General features: G+C 38.5%; 1 protein-coding gene across 1 annotated transcript; it reads left to right on the plus strand.

Moving 5' to 3' along the window:
• The first annotated feature begins 4,542 nt into the window (after positions 1–4,542).
• On the plus strand, positions 4,543–5,641 carry LOC145122233 (uncharacterized). The gene is made up of 3 exons (XM_079057869.1): positions 4,543–4,659; positions 4,868–4,964; positions 5,049–5,641. The coding sequence occupies exons 1-3, from the start codon at positions 4,543–4,545 to the stop codon at positions 5,639–5,641; spliced, it is 807 nt and encodes a 268-aa protein (XP_078913995.1).
• The last annotated feature ends 12,160 nt before the right edge of the window (positions 5,642–17,801 follow it).

Consider the following 17,801-nt stretch of genomic DNA (forward strand, 5'->3'; position numbering starts at 1 on the left):
AATCTTAGAGTTTTCCATTGTTTTTCCTTTAATATTAAAGCTTTGTTATCGATCTAGTAACCGCTACAAATGGAGACACTGATGTGATCACATTAGAGTTGATCCTGAGAAATTAAATATCCTCAAAGGCCAATGACGAGAAAAATGGTCCTTATATATATATATATATATATATATATATATATACCTTATGCAGCTGTCCACTTTGCCCCCTTCAACGCTCCCATGTAAAATATCTTGCGGAAACAAAACTGGTGATTGTTTGGAGTAACTCACCCAAAAATGATTCTTTGGTATTTCATTTGGGCGCCATATATTATAACATTCATATTATACCATCATTCATTCAAAACCACATAGTTTATAAATAATAGATGTTATCTTATATGATGTGATGAGAACATTTAGACGTCAACATCCAAATAACATAAAAACTTTATGAATCTAATATCCATTTTCCTTGTTTAAAATGACAACGAGCAAACGCAATACCAACAAAAAGCATAATATATGTAGATTAGAATCCAATAACTTAAGTTGTTTATGACGATGAATTTTGAGTTTGAAAAGCACAGACCTAATAATTGTAAGGAAACAAAAAGAAAAGAAAAGCAAATGGAAGGGAAGAAATCATGTTGTCAAACATTTAACAAAATGGCCCTAAAAGTTACTTTGTAAGACTTTTGACACAAATAACAATTTTAAATTGTGTCATTGTGTCATTAACTAGACAACCATGTCTTATGCTAACCTTTTTTGTACGTGTGTGTGTTTTTATGTTCAAGTGGGATCCTGTTAAATAATTGTGTCGGCCTTTTTATTAATGTTTTACTTATCTTTTTGAGATAAATTGTATCTAAACTAGGCAAATTTTGAATTTCAACCAACTTTATACTTAAACAACAAATTTTTTTCTAAATTAACATTTAAGTTATATAGTTAAATGGACGATTAAGCTACCTAAAATAGAAGTTGCGATTAGTAACCGGGTCACCTTTTTCTATATATAAACACATAATTATTATAACTTATTATAAGCTGTGAAAAGTTGATTTTTGAAAATACCTTGTTAAAATAAGATGTGAATGAAAGTTTATTTTTCCTAATGTAATATATGTTTTCTCTTTGACTTTTAATAAATTATAAAAATTAACTAACTTTTTTTTATATATTCTACAAATTATCTTCATATGATTTTTTATTTTTTAAGTTTATATATATATTTAAAATAAGATTAAATGATATTAATTATTTAATATAAAAATCGATTAAATAATACTCCCTTCGTCTCAAAATTATTGTCCACAGACAAAAAAACATACAGGTTAAGAAAACATTAATTACCACTAACTTTATTAAATAAAATGACAACTGTATCATTTTGTTGCATTTAATTTCATCTTTTTGTTGCATTTAATTTCATGGTAGGTTAACTAATAATGAGCATATTTTGGTAAAATGAATATTTATTTTTAGTAGTAGACTATTATTTTGGAACAAACCAAAAAGGAAACATTGACTATTAATATGGGACGGATGAAATATGTTCCAGTAATACTTTTTAATCTTTGGTATTTTATATCATTGTGAAAACTTTAGTAATTATTTTTTATAATATAAATTGTTATAAAATATCCAAATCTATTACTCTCTCCGTCCCAATATTATTGTCCACAGACAAAAAACATACATATTAAGAAAATCATTAATTACCACTAACTTTATTTAATAAAATGACAGTTTTATCCTTACTTTGCATTTAATGTTCCATTAAATGCTTAATTGGTTAAGTAATAATGAGAGAGTATTTTGGTAAAAATGTTATTTATTTTTAGAAATGGACTATTATTTTGGGACAAACCAAAAATGAAAGATGAACTATAATTTTGGGTGGGAGGGGTATATATTTAATCAAATAGATTAAGTAATAAAAAATGACTAATATAACTAAAATATAAAATAAATTGTTATAAAATATGAGGATTAAAATGAATAAATATTATATTATGATTAAAACGTTTAAATTTTATTATATGGTTAGAATGGCCTTCTAAATTATTATTTTAAATGATATAAGGTGAAATCAAATTATAACTATAAATAATTAAAAACTAATAAATAATGAAAAAGTGTTGAATGGAGACCGGTATAAATAATTAAAAACTTTTATTATATGGTTAGAATGGCCTTCTAAATTATTATTTTAAATGATATAAGGTGAAATCAAATTATAACTATAAATAATTAAAAACTAATAAATAATGAAAAAGTGTTGAATGGAGACCGGTATAAATAATTAAAAACTAATAAATAATGAAAAAGTGTTGAATGGAGACCGGCACGATGATGGCATACCCACGTAAAAAAGCAAAATTAGGTGAAGGTCCACCATAACTTGATGCTTCGCCACCTCAATCGCCAAATAATTCTAATTTTGATCAATTACTTAATATTTTCTTTGGATTAAAAGAAAGAGGTTAAAACTTTGGTTTTCCTTTTCTCCATGTGCAAACCCCTTATCCATCTTTGTCACGTAAACTATAAATTTTGTCTCTATGTCATAATAGGCTTTAGTATAAAAGTTTATAATTCTATATTAGAATCCAATATAGTTTATATTCCGACCTTAACCCAAATTAGCTCCTTTGGTAATGATGCTACACTTAGCTTGCTGTGTGCTTATTCTGCTATTGGCTTTGCTAATCCTTGAGTAGGATTGATCATTATATCACCCAAGAAAAAAGTAAGGAGCATTTTAAGTGGTTGGAGAAAACTAGAAATATTCTCTTATGTCTAAGTTAGTTTCCCGGAAAGACGTGAGAAAGTGTGTCTGCATTTTAGTGTGAGAGTCAGTACTTGTTTGTTTTTTCTAAGACAAAATGTTTGCAGTCTGCGGACCATATCTGCAAACATTTGCAGTAGAAAAGAGTAGATCAAACGTCTGCAGTCTGAAAGAAGATTGTTTGTCTTTTAACATCTGGAGACTGTTAAAATAAATTAAAATCTAATTAAACTTATTTAAAAAAAACTTAAAAGAGTTTTTCAATAATTTTATGACTTTATTAAGATAATTAACAACTGTATATCAACTTTTATGTGTTAAGTAACAAACCCCTTAAAAAAGCTTTGTTTTGAAAAAACTTCTCAAATAGTCCCCGGCGGGATCAAACGCCGGTGAAATCACGTCCTCATCACGATGGGAGATAACTCATGGACGACGGTCAGTCACAACAATATGAATGTGCATGGTAATCGTAGGGTTCATCATATCAGCCATGATCCAAGAAATAGTCACGTAAGGTTAGATATAACCTCTCTCCCTCGATCCCTGGAAAATAATACCCGTACCCCCCAAACCGCTGGCCTTTCCACATCAGTTCATCGCAATGTGAATGTGAAGTCCTATGCGAATGTCGTCTGAGGCTTACCCAATAATATGAGAAACAGTAATAACATCGAGGAGATCATTGACCTTACTTCTGGAGACTTCATAGTTGAAAAAAACAAGGGGCATGCCTTGTTAAGGCAAGATATTTTTCTACACTTCCCAATCTCCGGGTGCTATGTTTGGATGAGGGATTTGATAATTTTGAGATGAAATATGTTGGAGGTTTGTGGGTGCTGATTGAATTTACTTCCAATAATGCATGCAAAAACTTTATAAGTAGTGAAGAAATATATCATTGGCTTTTAGAAAAGAGAGCATGGGATCGAACCTTTGTTCCATCAGAACGTATAGTGTGGGTAGATGTTGAAGGATTACCTCTTTCTGCTTGGAGTAAAGAGTCATTTAGAAAAATTCTCTCTAAATGGGGAACAATAACACAGTTAGATGATGACCTGGGAGAAGATATTTACAAGAATAGGATCTGCATACTTACATCTATTCTAACCATCATTTCAGAGGTAATCAAAGTCCGTGTTGATGGGACTATATACTGGATTCGGGTCAAAGAAGCTTCAGGGTGGACTCCCTCCTTTGTTCATGATTTTCCTGCTCCTGATCTGGTCGATAGTGAACTACAAGATACTTAACAAAATGAAGAAAACTCTTATTACTCTGAAAGGAGTGAGGAGGTTTCATCGGACCCTTTTGGTATTTATGATGCTATTGAAAAAATGAAAACAGACGAGGTCAACAATGATATTCATAAAGGATTTAATAGTTGGGGTAATGGAGAAAAGTATAATAATAACAGAGAGAGACCTCAGGGGCAAAATAGGAATTCAGCAACGGAAAAGGTTCTTTCTCATTCTCCTGCTGAATTCTGTGCTTCAAGTTCGCCTGCTGCTTCACAAGTTAATTCATCTGCTGCCCTTGGACCGGCTGTCGATCTACCAGCTGCTGCTGCAACTATTCCGGCCACTGCTGCTGTTCTGATCGCTGTTGCTGAAGAACCGCAAGCAGCACCTGCTACTTCACCCATTCTGATAGCTACTCACACTGTTCCAGCTCATATTGCTAATTATGGGCCTCTTCAAACTGGAACATAATCTTCAAATAAACATGCTCCGGTTGGTTTCTCAGGTGGCTATAGCCGCATGTCGGGCATTCCATCTACGAAAGATTCTTTATCTCACCCACCTGGTTTTTCAAATATGATTCATGGAGAGAATGATGTTTTCTTAGAAGGTTCTTTCAACACTGACTCAATTGAGGTTGAATCCAAAAAAGAACTGCTCTAGGAGGGAGTATTGGTTTTAATATGAATAGTTGTTCTGAGCATGTTAAAAATACTATTCAAGAGGAGCGATTTAATAAAATATAGTTATAAGTTGTTTATCTATTAATATCCAAGGAGCGGGTTGTTTAGAGAAACGGGTGTGGATAAAATCTCTTTGTATCAAATTTAAAGTTAACTTTCAGGCTATTCAAGAAACGAAAAAGGAGCTAATAGACCTTTCTCTTGTTCGTTCTTTTTGGGGTAACCTCGCATTCTCTCATGCTTTTTCTCCTTCTCACGGTGCTTCGGGAAGTATTTTGGTTGTCTGGGACCCAAATATTTTTATTCATAATAAAGTTATCATCTCTTATTGGTATGTGGCAGTGGAGGGGGTTTGGGTTGTCTCTAGAATGGATGACTTGCTGATTTTCGTCTATGCTCCCCAAAGAGACGATTGTAAAAGACAACTATGGGATGAAATCTCTATCTTGATTGCTTCTTTCTCAGGAGAATGTGTGGTTATGGGAGATTTCAACGAAGTCAGAAGTGAGTCTGAAAGGTTTGGTTCACAGTTCCAACATATTCCCACTAGAATTTCTAATCAATTCATTGATCAGACCGATTTAGTTGATATTCCTATGGGTGGGCCCCGTTATACGTGGAGTGACAAATGGGGATCTAAGTTTTCCAAGCTGGATCGATTTTTGGTCTCCGAAGGTCTTTTGCTTCGTTTTTCTCATATTACAGATTTGGTTCTGGATAAAAATATCCCTGATCATCGGCCTATTGTTTTATTAGAGCACCGTGTGGATTATGGTCTATCTCCCTTATGTAAATTTCATTCTTGCTTTGATCTCGATGGTTTTGATGAAGTGGTTCACAATTCTTCGAATTCCAATATAGTTGAGAATTTGATCGATAATCCTTGGGTTATTTTTAAGAAGAAGCTTCAACTTCTTAAATCTAACTTAAGATGATGGAATTCTAGCGCTCATGACCGTTTGACTAGCAAAAGAAAAATTCTTCAAGACAAAGTTGAAGATATTGACGCTTCTCTTATGCTTGATGGGGGTAGTGCTGATTTACGTGAACAAAAAGTTTCGGCTATTAAAGAATTGATGGACTTAGATCATCTCTCTAGAATTGATTTGGCGCAGAAAGCGAAAATTCAGTGGGTCATTGAAGGGGACGAGAATTCTGGTTTTTTCCATGGTACTAATAATCGGAAGAGGCGTCATCTTGCTATAAGGGGTATCATGATTGATGGTGTTTGGGAGGATGACCCTGGGAAGGTTAAGAAGGAGTTCCAAAATTATTATAAAAATCTTTTCTTGAGAAAAAAAGGAAGATGTCCTTCTATTGATCCTAATCTGTTTCATACCCTCATGGAAGATCAAGTTCTTCTTCTTCAAGCTCCTTTCTCTCGCGATGAAATTAAAAGTGATGTTTGGGATTGTGGTTCAGATCGGGCTCCTGGGCCAGATGGTTTCTCTTTTGGTTTCTTGAAAAGATTTTTGTAACACCCCGAATTCAGGAGGTTTAGAAAGGAAAGAAAGCCTCAAATTAAGGAAGGGACTCATCGAGTATATGGAGTGACTCGACGAGTAGGAGCGCGGATAGGGTCGCGAGTTAAGTGACCTACTCGACGAGTCAGAGGACTGACTCGGCGAGTTGGCCAGGTGTGGGGAAAACCCTAAATTCGGGCCTTGCACCCTATTTAAGGAACATTATAACCCTTCATCAGCCCCCTTGATACTCTCTTAAGTCCATAACGAAAACCCTAGAGCCTCCCTTGAGTTTGTGAGCCATTTTGTGAGTTGTGAAGCATTTTAAAGCTTGGAAGAACAAAAAGAAGGTTGGAGGTTCAAGGAGGAAGGAGTAGATCCAGAAGATTCACTCCATTTGCTGCTCATTTTGGTAATCAAGTTCCTTCCTTGACTTCTAGTTTGATTAGATCTATTTATGTCCCTTTTTATGAAGTTATGGACCAAGAATGATGCCTTGTGGGATTTGGACGTCCCCAAGCTAGATCCCTCCAGATCCAGAGGTGTTTAGAGAAGTGAAGGCATAAAGGTGGAAGCTTTATGCCATTATACCTCCTCATGCAAAGATTAAGTGGTTATTATGGCCTTTTGAGAAAAAAAGGGTCATGTATGGGTGCAAAGGTAGCAGCTTTGTGTGACATCCCGACCCTAGGAGGCTAGATCTGGGTCTTGGATGCATTGTGCTTGTCTGAAATCGTCTTAATAGAGTTGGACATAGAGAGGCTCGGTGAGTCAGTTATGGGACTCGGCGAGTCAGGCCAGTTCTTGCCCCAAAACCCTTTTGTTAAGGGTATGAGTTGAGTTTGGAAAGGGACTCAGTCAATCTGAGTCCATGATGGTCATGAAATTCATCGTACTCGACGAGTGCCAGGAAGGAACTCGGCAAGTCCAAGGCAATCTCCTTAGTTATGAAGATGGACTCGACGAGTTGTTCATACAACTCGGCGAGTCACAGTATAGACACATTCATATGTGGATGATGAACTCGACGAGTTGTTCATACAACTCGGCGAGTCGGTTGAGAATGGTCCCGATAGAATGGTTGAAGGAGAGCCCGTCGAGTTCTTGCTAGAATCGACGAGTTAAGTCGGGGGTTGTAATGGATCGGAGGAGTATGGAATCGAAGAGTTGGTAGAACAACTCGGCGAGTCAAGTCAACTGGAAGTTGACTTTGACCGTTGACTTTGAACAAGTTGACCTGGATTGACTTTTGGATTATTGTGGTCTAATTGTTACTTTGGGTATTGATAGTTCGGGGAGCCGAAGGATCAGCAGTCCGAGGGATTTCCAGCTAGCAGCAAGAAGGGTATCAGCAGGTCTTCAGCAGTGTGAGGTGAGTCTCCTCACTATGTGCATGGGTCTACGGCTACAATGCCAGCCCATTATGTTTATGCTTATGGTTATGTGTAGTAGGAAGACCCGGGGGTTAGCCCTAGGCACTTATTGGGATATGTTCGGATTTAGATCCGTTACCGGGGTTAGCCCGATGCAGTTATAGGTTCCAGATTTCGGTATGATGTCGGGTGGTACCCGAGGCAGTAGTGTATGTGTAGTGATACTTGTTGTCTTTGTGATACTTGTATGTGCCTGGTAGTGAGGTGAGTCGGGCGAGGTCCCGTATCTCATCACTAGCCGAGTATGGATGGGGTTCCGTATCTCATTAGTAGCAGAGTAGGGGCGAGGCCCGAGTTAGTAGGGAGGTGAGTGTGGGCGGGGGCCCGTATCTCACTACTAGCAGGAGCGTGGACGGGGTTCCATGACTCATCAGTAGCAGGACAGGGGCGAGGCCCAAGATAGGCGAGGCCTTAATACAGGAATGTAGTAGAGTAGTTATAGTTTATATGTTATGCGATATGTTATATGTTTGTATATGTTTAGCGGGCGGGGCCCAGAGACAGGCGGGGCCTAAGAGAAACAGATATGTACACCGAGCGGGGCTCGAAGCCAGGCGGAGCCTGTTGTTGGATTTATCCGAAGCCGGGCGGGGCCCGAGGTAGAGGGAGAGGCCCAGTACTTGCAGTATGTGGTTATGTGTATGGTATGTGGTAGGTTGGGGAACTCACTAAGCTTCGTGCTTACGGTTTTCAGTTTTGGTTTCAGGTACTTCTGGTAGCGGAGGGAAGAACTCGGGATGATCGCATTGCACACACCAAGAAGTTTAGTCTGGGATGTTTACTCTGATAATTGAACAAGTGTTTTGGAAATGAAACTATGATTTGTACTAATGACTAATTTTTTGGATGGATGAATTATAATTATGACTTGATTAATGATTTAAAAATGAAATTTTTGGTCATGATTTTTGGGATGTTTCAATTTTGGGATCTTATTTCTGATGATTTAGTGGCTTTCATTCAACATTTCCATGGTCACTGCTCGGTTCCAAAAGGTTGCAATGCTTCTTTCTTTAAGGTTATCCCTAAAGTTCGTGACCCTAAGAATATTAGAGATTTTAGACCTATTAGTCTAATATGGTGCCAATACAAAATTATTGGTAAATTATTAGCTAATAGGTTGGTGGAGGTTATTGGTTCTATTATTAGTCTGGAGCAGTCTGCTTTTGTTAAAGGCAGACAAATCTTGGATGGTCATTTTCTTCTTAATGAGGTGGTTGCTTGGAGTAAGTCTATGAATAATCCACTTATGATTTTTAAAGTGGATTTTGAGAAGGCTTTTGATTCTGTTTCATGGGAGTTTTTTGGAGACTATGCAGATTATGGGCTTTGGTAAGTTGTGGTGTGATTGGATTATGGAGCTTCTCAGATCTGCTAGGGCTTTTGTTCTTGTTAACGGGTGCCCTACTGATGAATTTCAAATTCAACGTGGCCTAAGACAAGGTGACCCATTGTCCCATTTTTATTCATTCTGGTGATGGAAGGGCTTCTTGTAGCTTTACGGAAAGCTCATATTGCAAGCGTATTTTGAGGCATTCTATTAGTAGGATTGATACCTCACACTTGTTATATGCTGATGATGCTATTTTGTTATCGAAATGGGACCCAGCAAATGTTCCCCGTATCATTCGTATCCTGCGGTGTTTTTATTTAGCTTCGGATCTAAAAATCAACTTACAAAAAAGTAAGTTGATTGGAGTGGGAGTTCCTTTGGCTCAGGTTGAGGTGGCGGCTCGTAATGTTGCGTGTGCTCCTGATTTTTGTCCTTTTATCCATCTTGGAGTCCCTATTGGCCAGAACATGTCTCGGATTGCTGCTTGGTCTTCAGTTGTTGATCGTTTTTGCTCAAAACTCTCGGGTTGGAAAGCAAAATGCCTTTCATCTAGAGGTCGCCTTTCTTTGATCAAATCGATTCTTGGAAGTCTTGGAAGTTAGTTGATGTCTATTTTCATGGTTCCGATCTCTATTGTTAACACCTTGGAGTCTCTTCGAGGTAGGTTCTTTTGGGGTGATGATTTAGATGAGAGATGCATGCACTAGGTTCACTGGGACCGAGTCTTAGCTCAAATAAAAGATGGGGGTCTTGGTGTTGGTAGTCTGTTTTCCTTTAATAGGTCCTTGCTCTATAAATGGCGCTGGATATTCTTTCGTAATCCGGATTTGATATGGGTTAAAATTGTAAAGGCTCTTTATGGTCCGAATGGTGGTTGTAGCTCTCTCTCTCTCTCTCTCTCGGAGAAGAGGTTCGATTAGTCCTTGGAACAGTGTTATTTGGATGCTAGTGCAGCTTAATAATCGTGATCTTGATCTCAGGCCTTTCTGTCCTATTAGAGTTGGTGATGAGAATAGAACTTCTTGTTGGGTTTTGAGCATTATAACACTCCTATGGTGCACATGTAACCCTAAATGCTTTGGATCTATGTTTTCTCTAATTATACATGCATATTTTCAATTTTCCAAAGAATTGTCCTAACTAGCATACATTTGAACAATTGAATCATACAACTAGTTAGATGACTTACCTCTTAGAAGGACTTATAGTTCTTGACCTTTGAAAGCTTGAGAACCTCAAGTGTGATGCCTCTATTGGTTCACAAACACCAATATGCAAGAGGAGGCTTGAGAGAGTAGGCTACTAGCACAAAATCAACTTCACCCTCTTGAAAAGTAAGTGGCAACCGATTTTGACTCTAGGAGGGGCTTATTTATAGTGTTACACATGCTAGGGTTACACTTTGTAAACCCTAATGACCCATGACTTTCCACATTCTCATGCTCCATGGATTTAACTTCCATGGACTATCCATGGATTAGTTTAGCCCATCTACATAATCATGGATCATTGGCCCACACTACAAGAATCATAGATTTACATAATCAATCCCCGTATATTTAATTAGTCTCTTTTGACCACAAAATTAATTCCAAATTAATTCTTGATCAATACTAATTAGATAATATGATTTCATATTAACATATTATACTTGTAATATATTAATAAACCATAAGTAACCTTATTCTCAAAATCCATCCTATCAAATTGCACTGGTGAAGGAGACCCACAAAGGACCATGCTACAATCGGGTCAAGTACATACCAGTTATAGTTATGGGCTTAGACACCAAATCCAACAGTCTCCCACTTGGATAAGTGTAATAACTATAACTGCCAATGTAACTTCAGGATCCGACTTAGCAATCGTAAGCTTTCAAAAGCCGTCGTCGAACTCTGACCTAGTTAGTGACGTGTCCTTCAGATAAGGGATCATATACTCCTCTGTTCTCAAGACATATATGTGGACAAACACATGGAACATAGTCATACTTATTGTCCTGCAATTTTTTCCCGATTTCCGATTTGTCTGACATAGAACATCAGCTGAACACAGCAATTTAGTTCTGACCGGGCCCGACACATAGTCAAAATAGAATCATCGAGGGGCCCAAGATATCGCTTTTAATCCTCTTAGGATAAAAGGAACAAATAAACTTCGACATCATATGCTTGTACTAACTACTCATCAATTCATGCATAACGACACGTTTTATAACATCAAGTTACTGATGCATTTTCATGTTATCAATGCACAACCAACTCGTAGTCAACAACACATATATCTTGGTTTGAAGATTATATGATATTATCGTCTCACAATCACTCGTGATAAATTCCATGAAGTGATTTAGGTGAGCGCGGGTTGAATCCAATACTCAAATCTTATTTCAGGAGCACTCATGAATGGTGTAGCAAACTTTTGCTATGTCTAACTCCTTAGACAATCTACAAGCCAACTCATGACATTCTTCTTTCATACTTACTTCCGACGTATGATCGACTGTGGATGGTTTGAATAATTTTTTTTTATTCTGGAAGTCAAAACATGCAAAGTGAAACAATAGTAAATAATTGACACAAGACAGTAACTTTACTTATAAATAAAACTCCTTTTATTTAAACATCAAATGTCAATTACAATTTAGCTATTACAAGTTTCAATTGATCTAATTACTAAAACTAATATCGTCCGTTAGCCCAATGCCCCTCGCACGCTGCAAGTGCTTAACCCTAGTCAGTCCCTTTGTAAGGGGATCTGCTGGGTTGTCCTCTGACGTTATCCCCTTTACCACGAGGTGTCCTTCTTCTACTTGATGCCTTATGAAGTGGTATTTTCTATCGATATGTCTGGATCTACCATGATCTCTTGGTTCCTTGGTTAAGGCAACCACCCCTTCATTATCGCAGAAAATCTCCATAGGCTCCTTTATGGATGGAATGACTCCAAGGTCTCCGATGAAGTTTTTCAACCATATTGCCTCCTTCGATGCTTCTCTTACTGCTATGTACTCTGATTCACACGTTGAATCAGCTAAAGTCTCCTGCTTGGAACTTTTCCATGTCACTGCTCCCCCATTCAGGGTAAACACCCAGCCCGACTGAGAGTGGAAATTATCTCGGTCGGTTTGAAAGCTGGCATTGCTATATGCTGTCACTCTCAAGTCATCACTCCCTCCAAGGGTAAGGACCCAGTCCTTAATCCTCCACAGGTACTTAAGAATGTTCTTAACTGAAGTCTAATGAGCTTTACTAGGATTCCCTTGATATTTGTTGACCATGCTCAAAGCAAAGGCTGCATCATGGCGAGTACAAGTCATAGCATATATGATCGAGCCAACTGCGGAAGCATATGGTATTCGACTCATCTCTGCTATCTCAGCCTCTATACTCGGACTCTGAGTCTTACTCAGTTTGGTATTTCTTAGGATAGATAGGTTACCTTTCTTGGAGTTCTCCATGCTGAAACGCTTCAACACCTTGTCCAAGTAGATACTTTGACTAAGTCCTATTAGTCTTTTACTCCTGTCTCTCATTATCCTTATCCCTAGAATATAAGCAACTTCTCCGAGGTCCTTCATAGCGAAACACTTCCCAAGCCAGGACTTAACCTCCTGCAAGGTTGGGATGTCATTTCCTATGAGCAGTATGTCATCTACATACAATACCAGAAAGCTCACTATACTCCCACTAGCTTTGACATATACACATGACTCATCCTCGCTTCTCGAAAATCCAAACTCTTTGACTTTCTCATCAAACCAAAGATTCCATTTGAGAGATGCTTGCTTCAATCCATAAATGGATTTCTCAAGCTTACACACTCTATTAGGGTACTTTGCATTGACAAAACCCTCTGGCTAACTCATGTAAACATCTTTAGCCAAATTTCCATTAAGGAAAGCGGTTTTGACATCCATTTGCCATATTTCATAATCATGAAATGCAGATATGACCAACATAACCCTTATAGATTTAATCTTCGCTACTGGTGAGAAGGTCTCATCATAGTCAACTCCCAAAGTTTGAGTAAAGCCCTTCGCAACTAGTCGCACTTTATATGTGTGTACTTTCCCATCCATGTCAGTCTTCTTCATGATGTTCCATTTGCACCCGACTGTCTTACGACCCGGTACATTATCAACCAAGTTCCAAACTTGATTGTCATACATGGACTGAATCTCGCTGTCCATAGGCTCTTTCCATTTTACAGACTCAAGGCCTTCCATGGCATCCTTGTAGTTATTAGGTTCATCCAGATTTACCAGTGTGCTATCATTGATAAATGTATCACCTTCAGTAGAAATATGGAAACCATAAAACTCAGGTGTATTTCTAACTCTACTGGAACGCCTCAGAGGTAAGGACTCGTCAATTGGATCAACCGAAGTTTCCTCCTCAGGTTGATTGCTAGTGTTTGGGGTTCCTTCACCGCTTGACTCTTGAAGCTCTTCAAGGTCAATTTGCCTCCCACTGTTTCCTTGGCCTATGAGTTCTCTCTCGCGAAAGACTCCTCTCCCTGGAACAAAGACAACATTGTCACTCGATCTATAGAAGAGATATCCAAAGGATTTCTGTGGGTAGCCGATGAAAATACATCTCTCACTCCGAGGTTCGAGCTTGTCGTGATTTTCTTTTCTCACAAAAGCCTCGCAACCCCAAAATTTGATGTGGTCTATTGTGGGAACTTTCCCTGTCCACATCTCGTGAGGTGTTTTAGAAACCTTTTTGGTAGGGACTAGATTAAGGATATGGGCGGCAGTCTCAAAGGCATACCCCCTTAATGAGATAGGTAACGAAGCTTGACTCATCATGGAACGAACCATGTCTAGCAAGGTTCTATTGCGCCTCTCATCCACACCATTAAGTTGTGGTGTCCTACGTGGTGTCAATTGTGAAACAATTCCACATTCCTTAAGATAGTCAAGGAACTCGATACTAAGATATTCTTCTCCTCCATCGGATCGTATCATCTTTATCTTCCTGCCCAATTGATTCTCCAATTCTTGCTTAAACTCCTTGAACTTTTCAAAAGTCTCTAACTTATGCAAGATTAAGTAAATATACCCATAACTACAATAATCATCAGTAAAAGTCACATAGAAGCGGTTAGCATCCCTTGTGGCGGTTCTGAATGGTCCACACACATCAGAGTGTATGAGATCCAACAGACCTTCACCCCTTTCACAAATACCAGTGAAGAGTGACGTGGTCATCTTTCCAAGTAAACAAGATTCGCAAGTGTCATCCGACTTTAATTCGAATGACTCCAAAACTCCATCCTTTTGGAGTTGGGCTATGCGCTTCTTGTTAACATGTCCAAGACGACAATACCACAAGCATGCCTTATCCAAATCATTGGAAGAATCAATATTCAACACATTATTTCCTAAGTTATCTACAATCATCACAGTTTCATATATACCATTGCAAGGTAATGCTTCAAAATAAAATGCACCATTACAATAAGCATAAATACCACCATTTTCATTATTAAAGGAAAATGTAAAACCTTGTTTATTCAAACTATGAAAGGAAATAACATTTCTCGCCATATCGGCCGAGTAACAACAATTATTCAAATCTAAATTTAAACCATTACTAAGCAATAAAGAATAAAATCCAATCTTGTTCACATACGAAACTTTCCTATTTCCCATTATTAAGTTTATCTTCTCGTGCTCCACATCCCTACTTCTTTTTAGTCCCTGCAAATCAGAACAAATGTGAATACCACAACCTGTATCAAGGACCCAAGAATTAGCATGTGATGAGTTATTAGATTGAATAGTGTAAGTACCTGCAAAGGAGGGTTTGATCTTGCCATCGTTTATGTCCTGCAAGTACTTGGGGAAACTTCGTTTCCAGTGCCCTTTTTCATGACAGTGGAAGCACACTGCTTCCTTCGGATTGGAAGAGGGATTAGCAGAACCAGCTTTGGTCCCACGTGAAGAGGATCCATCAAGAGACTTTCCCTTGCGGCTCTTGTAGGGAGCCTTCCTCTTCTTTCCCTTCCCATGTGTGATTGCCATAACAGGGGCAGAAGTAGTAGTAGGAGTAGACACAACCGACTTGCCTTTCAGGTTGCTTTCTGCAGTCCTAAGAAGGCCTTGAAGCTTGCTAAGAGTGACCTCCTCCTTGTTCATATGATAGGTCATACGAAACTGATCATAACAAGAAGGTAAAGAGTGTAGAATAATATTTATGGCCAACTAACATTCAATTTAAGCAAGCGGTCCACAAATCTCTGCATCTTTTGCAAGTGGGCCGTGATGGGTTCACCATCCTTCATTTTGATTGTGATCATGGAGGCAATGATCTCATACCTCTCCTGCCGAGCACTTTGATGGTATCTTTCCATCAAATCTTGATACATTTCAAAAGGATAGTAGTCCTCATAGGACTTCTGCAGCTCAGCAGTCATGGTAGCAATCATTAGACATGACACCTTTGTCGCATCCCTCTTATGAGTAGTGTGTTCAACGATTTGTTCGGGAGTAGCAGTGGTGACATCAATCTCTTTGAGCTCTTTATCTAGGACATATTCTTTGTCCTCATAGCAAATAGCCATTCTGATGTTTCGAATCCAGTCATTGAAGTTCGAGCCATCGAAAATGACCCTCCCACATAGGTTCATGAGGGAGATAAAGCCTGAAGGGATTGGGTTGGAAGCATTGTTTGGGATAGACATCTGAAAAGAAGAAGAACAAAGTTTAGGTTAGATGATAATCCTTAATATTACACCCAAATGAAATATTAAGGCTAGGACCCAACACAATATTCTACAATTGCGAAGAGGGATGTCATAATCCAATTGTAAAATATTTGAAGGTAGGTAAATGATGATTTACCAATTTCCACCATGAAAAACGAAACAGGTTATTAAGTTTTAATTGGATTGAAATTCCTAGATCCTTTGAGATTCATTGAACTTCTCAATGGCAAGTTTAAATCTCGATTGTGCCCTTCAAGTTTGTGACTAGGATGCCAAGGATCACAAACAAGGTGTGAATAAGCATGCAAATTAGCTTGGTACACCCAATGTTACAAATCACCTAATCATTGTGCTGGTTAATCACACACATTCCATTGATCTATGATTAACATCAAGCTACCCTTTGCCACACATTGTCAGTCCCAGATTAGTGTGCCGGTTAACCATACACGCTCCACTAACGACTTAACAAGGTGCAAAGTGTAATTTCATGGATTAGCACTATTTTCACATTTTCCTAAAGTAACTAAGATTGGGAATTTTAATAAAAGTTTAGTTACTTTATATTTAATCATTATACTTTTAATGAGGGAGAATTAATATCCTATCGTACCCGTTCGGCTAACGACCCTCCACCAGTCAAGGAAGCGTTGGGTGAGAGTGGACACCCATTAAACCACCATTTTATAGCCAGTAACCTTATACCCCCCTTATAGACCGACTTCGTGAATGAGGCCTACTAACGGTAAGACCGACTTGTCTTACACATATATATTATTAAACTTATAATATTATAAAGTATAAGGGTTGAATTTTAACTTTTAAAACTCTAGGGTTTGGAATTAAAGTTTCATTAGTGTGACTTTACAAATTCCAAAACTTGAGGGCAAGTTTTGAAACTTGTCAAAACTCTTCACATACATAACTTATGAGTTTAATCGGATTTTAATGTATGAGACCTTTCATTTTCCATAACTTGAGGACAAGTTATGGAGGTCATTAAAATGCATTTAGATCATTTTCTAACAACAAAAATGTAACACCCCGTTTATTAAATAAATAAATAGATAAAATTTATGAAAGAGTAGTAGCCTTAAAATTCATAATGATCAGTGAGATGTTGGTTCTGGGAGCCAAATGTTATAAATTGGATTATCCGGGATTTATTTTGTAAATATTTTTAGAAGTCGGGGGTTAAAATGTAAGTTTCGGGTTAGTTTCGTAAATAATTATGAAGGCAGGGACTAATTGGTGAATTATTGGGACTCGATTGAAGAGATTTTGGAAACTTAGGGGCTGGTTGGTGAATTCCGAACCTTATTTGTAAGGATTTCAGAAGATGGGGTTCAAAGGGTAAAATATTGACTGGATTTGAAAGGAATTAGGATGGAGGGGCTGTTAAGGTAATTATGGGATAGATGCTTATACCGGGGTATATAACCTCATTTTTGGTTAACCCTAACCCTAAACCCCCCTTTATGTTGCAGCCGTCACCCACCTCCCTCCGCCGGTTCTCTATCGCCACTCTACCTCCTCGTTTCTCCGATCAGCCAAGTCATCGGCGAACCATGGTGCCTTCTCGTCACCGCCGAAGACGGAGACCATAGTGTGACGCTGTTGTTCAGTCGGTAGCGTTAGGAGGCGGATCGTAGCCGCCATCTCTGGCCATTAGATCCCACAGCCGCCGCCATGCGACTGTTTCATCTAATGGGCTGCCGCCACCTTCGTTTCTTCAATCCCCGGTGTCGCCCCCACTGTTGAGGGGTTCCCAATTCAACCATCATGACGGTTGTAGTTGTTCTAGAGCGTTGCCCTCCGTATCCCTCCTATATTCATCCCGCAGCCTGCCACAACAAGGGTGGAGGTGGTTAGATGCATTCTGGCGGGCACTCGCGTATGTTGTCCTGTTCCGGGCTGATGTCCATGAGAAAACGTCGCCACCACCGTGAGGTGGTGGCTGTTATCGCAAAAGTCGTTGTTGTTGCCGTCTCTCCGGGGTTCTGTCGTCGCCAAGCGCCACCAGGTGGTGGCTGTGTTACTTTTTCGAGCATAGGGGTGGGTCTGTGTTATTTCAGTGATGTATGATTGGGTTTATTGTCCGGACAGATCACGAAAGCCACCACCACCACCGTGAGGTGGTGGCTACCGCCAC

Source organism: Lactuca virosa, chromosome 6 (assembly GCF_052849685.1).
Source record: "Lactuca virosa cultivar CGN04683 chromosome 6, Lactuca_virosa_CGN04683_v6, whole genome shotgun sequence".
Classification (NCBI taxonomy): domain Eukaryota; kingdom Viridiplantae; phylum Streptophyta; class Magnoliopsida; order Asterales; family Asteraceae; genus Lactuca; species Lactuca virosa.